At 41.6% G+C, this 10,923-nt stretch overlaps 1 protein-coding gene across 1 annotated transcript; it reads left to right on the top strand.

Moving 5' to 3' along the window:
- The first annotated feature begins 6,880 nt into the window (after window positions 1-6,880).
- LOC122814045 lies at window positions 6,881-10,558 on the top strand. The gene is made up of 2 exons (XM_044086648.1): window positions 6,881-8,747; window positions 8,814-10,558. The coding sequence occupies exons 1-2, from the start codon at window positions 6,980-6,982 to the stop codon at window positions 9,173-9,175; spliced, it is 2,130 nt and encodes a 709-aa protein (XP_043942583.1). The 5' UTR covers window positions 6,881-6,979; the 3' UTR covers window positions 9,176-10,558.
- The last annotated feature ends 365 nt before the right edge of the window (window positions 10,559-10,923 follow it).

Genomic DNA, 10,923 nt, shown 5'->3' with positions numbered 1-10,923 from the left:
AACATTGGGTACTGTTTATTGGCGGGCAAAGTTTGATACAGAAAGTTTTCCAATAACAAATACGTGAACAGAAACACAAACACCCCCACCCCACATAAACACACCCCCACCCCACATACACACAGATACACAGGATATTTTACTGCAAAAACTGCAATTCAAACTGCAGAGATAACCCACATACACAAAGGATATTTTCTAGCAATAACCACATTCCAACCTGAAGATGCCCCCCAACACACACACACACACACACACACACACACACACACACACACACATATATATATATATAGATTCACTATGTAATTCCGAAATACTGAAATCACGAATTTCAGTATTTTGAAATTACATAGCCGAATCCTGCAAATCCCGAACACCCCACAACCATGAAATTCAAAATCCTGACAGTACACTACACATACAGCACACACAAACACATACACACAACCCCCCCAACTCAAATATAAAATCCTTCACTACAGATAAGTGGGGGGGCAAGCCCCCCTGCACCTCCCATCTGGGGGGCTGTGCCCTCCACACACACCCTACTTATATATACTAACTCTGAGATCACACAATCAGACACACAAAGGTAACTCACACCCACACATTGTACACTCCTCGCACACACACATCACAGTCACAACACACACTGACATACACTAAAGCCCCTAACCAACACAGATACACATACATACATACCCGAACTAACACCTTACCATTCACACACCACAACACCAGAAGCGCTAATTCAAAATATCCATACTTCGGGATTTTGAATTTCGCGCTTCTAGTGTTTCGGAATTTCAAGACTTCGCTATTATAATTTTGAAATACTGACATTCCAGATTTCAGTATTTTGAAATTATATAGGGAATATATATATATATATATATATATATATATATATATATATATATATATATATATATAAAATATTATATACATGTATATAGATATAAATAGATTTTTTCCAATAAGACATGATGCACATCAATGTACATCTCAAAACTGAAGATGATACATTAGAGAATCCATTACTTTCCATTTCAGAGGCTAGCAGTGATAGTCTCAGATGCTTGTTAGTGTCAAAGAGCACTTCAAAGAGAAATGTATCAACTGGTCACACAAGTGCCATAATGGCTGTAATTACATACAAAGTAGCAGACAAGAAGACAAGCACCAGGTTCAATTTTACGCAGCCAAAATTGTATTGCCCACCAGAAATAGCTTGTACTGTAAATCAGGAACACACACATAAAAGCAACATTACGCTTGAGAATTTAAGTAATTAAAAACATAACAGGAGGGATCAAGAGGGACAGAGCTAAAATTTGAGCCAAAATCAGGGACAGTCGAGATTGGTGTGACTCCCTCTTCTCCCTTCCATCTGAAAATCAGGGACAGTTTAGAGACATGGTATCACCCCCTCTCCGCAGTCAGACTTTCCCAGTAATCAAATGTCAATAAGTAATTTCAGACTCAGACAGATGTGTTTGTCTATGGTTCTGGTTCCCTTGCTCCAAATAGACTCTCAGTACACTTTTTCAGGGCCCTGCTTTACTGGTATCACCTGCAAGCGTTGGTTAGGAAACATTATACAGGACCATTACTATAGTTCTTGTGCATATCCTATAATTGGTTTTGAACTGGAAAAAAACATTTTAGCTGTAGATTTGCCAACAGATGTAAATAACTGCTGTAACATAAATAAATAAACAAAATAAATTGTGTACCAAGAGAAACATTTCACTAAAACATATAGTGAGTGCAGACTGAAGTTGGTAATGAAAGTGAACAATATTTGTATTAGTAAAGTGTTTCTCTTGTGCTTGCACTATACAAGCTGTTTTTTTTTTTTTTTTGTATAATCTGTATGGCAATGAATGGGACTGTTATCAAAGGCTGCAAAGGGAATGAGAGGGTTATATGCTTTAATCAGTAGAAGAAGTACAGGTGTGTAAAATCCTACCTTTATGGTAGATGTCCTTGCCTTCAGTGCTGCAGTAGTCTTAACAGATGGCTTCCAGCCAGTCTACTAAAGACTATTAGCTGCTTTTTTAAAAGGTACGCTGAACGTCAACCTAACTGTCCTTGCATAGCATTGGGCATAAAGGTGATGTTCAGACATACCATAAACAGAACTGAATGTCCCAGTAGGAACACAGTCCAAGAAGCCCAAGAGGTAACATGTACATCCAGGAGGGCAAAAGCCTAGAGGGAAGGAGGGAGTGAATACTGCAGCAGTGAAGGCAAGGACATCTACCGTTATGGTAAGATTTTACACAACTGTAGTATGTCCTTACATTCACTGCTGCAGTATTCTTAACAGCTGAGAGAGTTCCAAAGCTCAAGAGGAAACTTGGGAGGGGGAGGCACAGACAAACCCCTAAAAAGCCATGAAGAATGGCACTAGCAAAACCAGACGTATCTCTAGAGATACCATCCAACTTGTAGTGCTTGGTGAAGGTATAAACAGAAGACCAGGTAGCTGCCTCAGGAATAGAATTAGTACCTAAGCCCTTGAAAAAAGCACCCAAAGAAGTCACAGCTCTAGTAGAATGAGCCGTAACTGAAGAATGAAGGCTCTTGGCATAAAAAGTTTAGCAAAAGGAAATAGCCTTAGAAATCCAAGAAGAAATAGTCTGTTTGGATACAGCAAGTCCAAAAGATCTAGGATGAAAAGAAACAAATAGCTAAACAGAATTTCTAATAGCCTTAGTCTTATCCAAATAAACTGTGAGTTTCCCGTGCATATCCAATGCATGCAACACCCTTTCACTGTCAGATTGTGGACATCCAATGTATGCAGCACCCTTTCACTGTCAGATTGTGGACATCCAATGTATGCAGCACCCTTTCACTGTCAGACTGTGGACATCCAATGTATGCAGCACCCTTTCACTGTCAGATTGTGGACATGGAAAAAAGTAGGCAGATTAAAAGAGTGATCCAGAGATAGCTCATTAACCACCTTAGGCATGAAAGAAGGGTTAGTGCGCAAGGACACCCTGTCCTCATGAAAGACCAGAAAAGGAGCACAAGAAAACAAGAAAAACAAAATCCCCAATGGGGCACTTATCTGCTACTGTAAAAGAAGACAGTAAACATGCAAAGGTAGTCACTGGAGAGCAAAAACGTATTCAAACTGGCTGAAAAATGATGCAGGTAAAAAGACAGACAAAAAAGAAACATTACAACTGGTGGCAAAAGAGTTCTATTTATGGTATGCCTTAACATCACTTTTATGCCCTGCACTGTGCAAGGAGCATTAGGTTGATGTTCAGTGCACGTTTTAAAAAAAGCAACTAATTGTCTTTAGTAGACTGGCTGGACGTTCGGGCTTCCGCGTCTGGGAGTCCATCTGTTAAGAATACTGAAGCAGTGAATGTAAAGGCATCAATAGTTGCAGGGATCCAACTGTCCAGTTAATGCAAAACATATATTAAATTTAGAACTTAATAATAATAATAATAATAATTTGTTAGATTAAAAATTGCTGACAATGAAAATGCAAAAAATAGGCTATGAAATAATAAACTGTGAAGTGTAAGTCCAATTTAAATCTGAGTGAAATGCAAAACAAAAGGGTTTGTTCACTCTTGGACCTAAAACAAAGCTGGAACTGTGGATATGTGGAACACTTAAAAGCAAAATGACACTCTGGGTGGGCACAAAAGTGACATGTTTAAAGTGGGTGTTACTTTGGGTAGTTTGAATTCAACCTGAATTTTCAGCACCGGGATTGGCACAGTGGCACAGCGGATATTGGTGTTGCCTCACAGCAAGAGGTCCCCCAGTTCAATTCTTGGCTAAGGTGTCTTCTGTGCACTCTGCATGTCATTCCTGTGTTCGCATGGGTTTCCTTGGGGTACTCCAGTTTCCTCCCACATTCTAAAGATATGCAGCAGGTAGATTGGACACTCTAAATTGACCATGATGTGTGTGTGGTGTGGAAGAACCATAATGGAAGGGCTAGTCACCTGGCAGTATAAACCTTGGCTCTAGATGATTGTCACTGTTGAAGTGACATCATGACCCCATGTGCAAAAATGAGAAAAAGAGGTGATGGATGGATGGATTGGGATACCCCTTTATTAAATCATGTTGTACTGATTTCATGAGCACTTAATGAATATTGATGAGGCTAGTGAGGAAACACATATTAATATTTATTGAGTATTAATAGACATCATTGAGTGTGTGGGGGTTTGATACTGCACAGTGGGGTACAAAGCTTTTTTTTTTTCTTTTTTACATGATCCATCTCTAAGCAAGCAGTAATGTCAACAATGTTACTGTGTAAATAACATCTGCCCAAGGGTGTTATGAAACCTTATGCCATAAGCAAAGGGCCTCTACATCCCTTGAAGGGTATTTACACAGTAATACACACCCTGGAGAGAATAGGCTGTCTGTAAAATTGCTGTGTTTTACTTACTTATTTTTTTATTATGATTTTTTTTAATATTTTTGACGTAAAGTAGTTACTCTGCCTAATGTTTCAAACTTGCTGTAGTATCTGAGTATATGTAAATGGTGTTGGAGGAAGTCTTTTACATCTAAAATATAACATTTTCAAAAAAATATCCAGATATTTACTTCATCTTATTTTTGATCCCTTTATCCAGATATTTACTTCATTTTATTTTTGCTCACTTACTCCTAAAATATTTTGCCAGACATTGTGTATTTAAACCAATAAATGATGAAATACATTTGAGTTTCAGACTTTATTTCCTTCAGAAAATGTGTGCTAAAACAAATCCTTTTATTCAAGCAACTTTGTAATTTTATAATAGCAATATTTAAAATGTGTTCCTACTTTTGAGCCTTTGTGCTCCCTTTACTTTAGGCTTTATCCAGCTATCTTGAGCTGAGCGGTAGAGAGGTACGCAAACCCCATTTACTACTGACAGTGATTGATAGCTGTCACTCACGCAGTTTTGTTTTCATGCAGAGAAGCACTCACGGATTCACACATGCAGACAAAAACATAAACACATGTACACTTCCTTTTTTATGTTTCATTTAATTTTACACTTGCTAAACAGCAAAAGGGTTGCTTAGTGAGTTCAAAATAATAGCTCAATCAATCTCAGGTGCATTCTCATAGAAGCATACACTCACACAGGCACACACTATTTTTTTTATTCTACACTTGCTAAACAGCACAAAGTGCTGCTTAATGAGCGTACAATAATCACCGTTGTTAACTTTTGTACAGTTTGAGCTCCATGGAAGCCTGATATGCTGCCCTGAAGCATTGGACTCGGTTTTCTGCGGGCATTACTGAAGCAATAATGCTCAGTAGGGTATGTGTGTTACTATGTAAATAACACCACCTGGGGGGACACTGAGTCTGGGAAAGCTGATGTATGTAAAGTGGTTGTATTTTACTTATTTTTTATTGATATATATATATATATATATATATATATATATATATATATATATTATATATATATATATATATATATATATATATATATATATATATATATATATATATATATATATATATATATATATATATATCCCCCCCCCCCCACACACACACACCCCCCTTTACCCCCTCTCTCCCTCCCTCACCTACGGAGGGAAAGGAATTTTTAGGAATACTGCACACAGTAGTACACTCTCAACACACATACTACTGGTGTGAAAGTGCTTCTTTGAAAAAAACTTTTAAGTATGCCCGGCCGTTTGGGTTTCGGTCATTATTTCATTCAGCAAAATGCATGCTAAATATATATATATATATATATATATATATATATATATATATAATATGTAAAATCTGTTCCTATTTTTGAACCTTTATGCCTCTTTATTTTGGGCTTTATTCAGATTTCTTGAGCTAAGAGCTGGAAAGGTATGCAGACCTCTTAAGTGCTGGATCAATACTACCCCGCCCCCCCAAACAGAAACACTGCTGTGGTTAAGAAAATGTATGGTAACCCCAATCCTGCTATTACTGAAACAACTTTGCAATATTAAGATAGTAATATCACCCCCTCCTCCCTTCCACTGTTGTCCAAGCAGAGTGCAGATATGAGGAAATACACAGCCCAGGCAGTGCGCATGTTCAGCCACAGAACAAGCCTTCATTTTTATCTGCTTCAGGTGTCGTGTCTTGCCGTCCTTATGGATGTCCGTCTGTCCTATAACAAGTAGTTAGACGGGATATAGAGGGTTTTACTAGCAATGTTGTACCGGACTGGCTCCAACTGCGCAGTAGCAAGGCTGCCCAAGCCCCGCCCAAGAGTAGGCTGACGTCAGACAGTACTCATGAATAATTAATATTTTGTGTTTTTCGTCCGTATGAATATTCCATCAAACAATGTGTGTTTGTCGTTGCCTGGTATGTGATATATTTTTTATTATTTTTTTTGCGTCCGTTTGCAAAACGGACAGAAACCTGGTATTTTAAAGCTTCCTATCCTAAAAGTTTAGAACAAGTTAAACATAATCTTACTGGGGAGAACAAATGCAAACGTAACCACGATAATCACATAATATCGCATTTGCTGACAATGCAAAAGTTACTTTAGTGTGATTTGTACTTTACTTGGAGCACGGGTTTTCCTTGAATACAAAAACAATTACTCTTTCCTTTTGCTTTTGTGGGGATGGCAAGCCCCCTGCACCTCCTTGTGGGGGGCACTGTGCCCTCTAACAGCCCCCCTACTTCTATATACCAACTCCGAGATCGTACTACACTGAGGAAGAGAGTAAACAAGGACAACACCGTGAATATTCCTGCTGTCACAGTCACACTCTACCCCTCTTCCTGGAGAAACACTCAAAAGGCACATGTTAATCCGCAATCAATGTATGCGTGATGTCACTGACAAATTTGCATAGACGTCACATGCATTAGAGCTGTCAATCACTCTGGTCACATCCGTTCCTACGACTGGTTTGCCAGGGTAGTACAGTAAGGCCGAAGTTTTGTAAGTTACCTCACTTCACCATGGCGCTTTATAAATCGACATTTGAAAAACTTGTGGCCGTGTTAACCTGCCAGCGGTGTAAGAAGCTGTTCTCGGAGCCTGTCGTTCTGTGGTGCAGAGACAACATCTGCTTAGCCTGCGCAAGAGACGTGTTGTCCAAAGAGAAAGAGTCTGACAATAAGGGCTGGTATCCCTGTCCTGTGTGTCTTGATGACGTGCCACTGAGAGAGGACTTTGACGGCTATACTTATAACCGTCAGCTCGGTAAAGCGGCTCTGGTTACAAATGTAATGAAAGAACTAATCTCAGTGGGGTGCAGCACTGCCCGCAGGCTGACCAGTGACCGGGACAGTGGGGTAGGGAATGAAGACGGACGATCGGAGGCCTCGTTTGTGACCGGTCACTCCCTGGCTAGTATGGAGCCTCCCCCTAACCTGGCACCAGGGGGCGCACTATTACATAACATGGAGCGCTACAAACCGCTGTTTGAAAAACTTGTGAACGTTTTAACGTGCCCGCGGTGTAAGAACCTGTTCTCGGACCCTGTCATTATGGACTGCGGGCACAGTATCTGCTCGTCCTGTGCTGCAGATTCCGTGTCCAAAGAGGGAGGGATCTGGTGTGACTGTCCTGTGTGTGGAGAAAAGGACCTAGAGCGTTGTTCTAACACTCAGCTGGGTAAAGCGGCTCTGGTTGTAAATGTAATAAACAAAGTCATGGCATGGTGGTACAACACTGTCCGCAGAGTGACCAGTGACCGGGACAGTGGGGTAGGAAGTGAAGACGGACGATCGAAGGCCTCTTTTGTAACCGGTGTCTCCTGGGCTAGTATGGAGCCCCCCCCTAACATGGCAGCAGGGGGCGCACTGTTCTATCACTTCACCGTGGAGCTCTACAAGTGGGCGTTTCAGGAACTTGTGAACGTTTTAACCTGCCAGCGGTGTAACGACGTGTTCACGGACCCTGTCATTATGTACTGCGGGCACAGTATCTGCTTCGTATGTGCTGTAGATATAGAGCTCGAAGCGAAAAACAAACGGTATCCCTGTCCTCTGTGTGGAGATCTGCAGATACGCCTTCGTTATTGCAGTAACAGTGAGCTCGGTGAAGCGGCTCTCGTTGCAAATGAAATGAAAGCAGTAATTTCAGGGGGTAGCACTGCCCGCAGAGTGCCCAGTGACCCGGACAGCGGGGTACGCAGTGCAGACGCACGATCGGAGGCCTGTTTTGTAACCGCTTATTCCTGGGCTAGTATGGAGCTCCCCCCTAACATGGCACAGGGGGGTGCACTGTTATATCAGTTCAGCACTGGGCTGTACAAATTGGCTTTGCAGGAAGTTGGGGACGTTTTAACCTGCCCGCAGTGTAAGAAGCTGTTCACAAACCCTGTCGTTATGGACTGTGGACACAATTTATGCTTGGCCTGTGCTGCAGATACACCGTCCAAACACGAAGGGGGCAGGCAATGTCCTGTGTGTGGATGTAAGCAGGCAGCGTTTTATTCTAATAACCATCAGCTCGGTAAAGCGGCTCTACTTGCAAATGTAACCAAAGAAGTAATCTCATTGGTGACCAGTGACCAGGACAGTGGGATAGGGAGTGAAGACGCACGATCGGAGGCCTCTTTTGTAAGCGGTCACTCACAGGCTGGTATGGATCACCCCCCTAACATGTTACCGGATGGCGCAGGTGTACCTGATGGGTTGAACAATGTTAAGCACAACCAGATCCTCTCATGGGTGACTTCTGCCGGTAGCATGGAGCCTCCTAACAGGGCATCAAATAAGGGTTTTACAAAAAAACAGACCTGCTTTCCTGGTTCTGTAGGCTCACCTTATTCTGTGGCATCACCAGGTTCTATCTCTAGCCCGGAGCCTCCCCCCAGCATGGCCCCTGGGACCGAACTTGAAATGAGCTCCATTCCTGATGTGGGTGACCAGGGAGGGTCTGAAGGCCAGGAGGAGCACATCGGTACTGCATCTAACTGCACTCTGACAAGCAGGGCGCACCGTTTCCACCCGTACCCGGCTCGGCCTGACCGGACCAAGTCATCCTCTTTGCATGCTCTGTGGGAACTCATGACGGACTCCCGTATAGACGGGGGGTTTGTTGAAGATGTTATTGTGGCTTGTCAAGGTGTTCTCGGTAATTCTACCAGCATTCAGGCACCGGAACATCCTGACCCAACTAACACTGCTGTCCGGGACCTGAAGTGATGCTGTAACAGTGGACGGGCCTGCCCGAACTCACCCTGCAGGACGGACACTGACAGGGACACCACAGACAGACCCACCGGGATCCAAGAGTTGAACCACGGATTTCTAACATAAGCTTTGATACCTTGGGCACCAGGACGGCAGAACCTCAGTCCTGACTGAATCTTGTACGTTTATGTACAGACTCGTCTGTTTATATCCCAGGATGGTGGCCCTAATAATGTCCAGTGCACTTTACAGTTTACATCTCCAGCATCTCTGACACAAGCTGATTTTTTCATCTGTATTTTCTGGTGTCCCTCCCTGTTAATCCCTCCTAACAGTGCTGTTTGGGCAGTAAAGTTGTTGGGTTACATAAGTAAATGAGGGAAAATTTATTAAAGTTATAGAAATGGTATGGTGATGGACATGGTCCGGTGCTTCACGGTCACCTGTTAAGGTACCGAGCAGGTCGGACTGCAACGGGGAAAGCAGATGCGGTCTTCTTGTTTAGAGAGCGAAAATTATAAGAGAGTAAGTAAATAAAAAAGTGTTTTATATCTGTGTGTGTGAAAACTGAGAGCCATCAAGCAGCAGTTAGGAGGTTTACATAAAGTTCCCACCTCTTTTGGCTCAACATACCCTAAACAAAGGGGAAACAAAGGCTCAGGACAGGAACAGGTTTTTAATACTGTTATTATAAACTTAGAAAGTTCCTTCAGTAACAGGTTATTTGTTAGCATGCATTTTTTGAAGGCAATAAATAGTCTGAAACTCCAATATATCTCATTATTTAATGACTGCTCACCAGTGATTTGCCAGCAAACCCCACATGTAAGATGAGTAAAGGTAAGGGACTAAAACATTAGTAAATATCTAAATATTTTTCTGAAAATGTAATATTTTAGATATAAAATGCATCTCCACAGCCCAGGTCACATTAGTTTGAGGTGCTTGTTATGTATGTTAATGGAAAATTACTACAAACTGCGGTGATACCTAATCAGGACACCAGTGGTAATTAGCAGGTGTTGTTACAATGGCCGAACTGTCCTGGCTACTGGTTTTACAGACTCACTTGATCTGGTTACCAGTAGACACTATAGCATTAGTACAAGGAGACGCGATCATTCTTTGAGGTTTCCTAGTACAATACATAAGTATCTCTGCAGCCAACATGGTATAACAGGACACAGTAACAAAGTGTACTTTGACAAAGGTTGTGACAGCGGGTCATTTTTTCACACAAAAGAAATTAATTGCAAGTGATCTCTTTGATAGATTAAACAGTATGGAAATTAATTGAACTGTCACAGAAATTGTGGGAACTTTGCCATAACAGTTTATGTAAGACAATCATCCTTTTGTTTGCTAATAAACTTTCTGAAATATTGGTGCAGATCATGCCAGTGTTGCTTTATTTTGTATTTCTTAACCGGGGTAGAGCACCGACCCATGTGCTCCTTTTTCAGCCTTGCCTCAGTATCAGTGTCTTAGTGACTTGCCTACAGTTTCGTAGTAGACAAATGGATGCTAAAGGAATCAAACCTTGACCATCAGAAGCAGTTGGTTAACCACTGATAGCCATATTGATCTGCACTAACAGTTACTTACAGTTGAGCAGCATGCTTCCTTTCCTTTATGTGATGCATTTTTTTCCGTCACAGAGTGCATGACTGCTGTGTACTATGTGTGTGTGTTGTGTATGTAAGGGGGTATCTGTATTTCCGTTTTTCCAACTGAAAAAACTCCAAAAACAAAACAAACTG

The sequence above is a fragment of the Protopterus annectens genome, chromosome 10.part0 (genome assembly GCF_019279795.1).
Source record: "Protopterus annectens isolate FY-2018-M chromosome 10.part0, PAN1.0, whole genome shotgun sequence".
NCBI lineage: Eukaryota > Metazoa > Chordata > Ceratodontiformes > Protopteridae > Protopterus > Protopterus annectens.
Note: the sequence above shows the minus strand (reverse complement) of the source record. Positions and strands in the feature narration are given on the sequence as shown.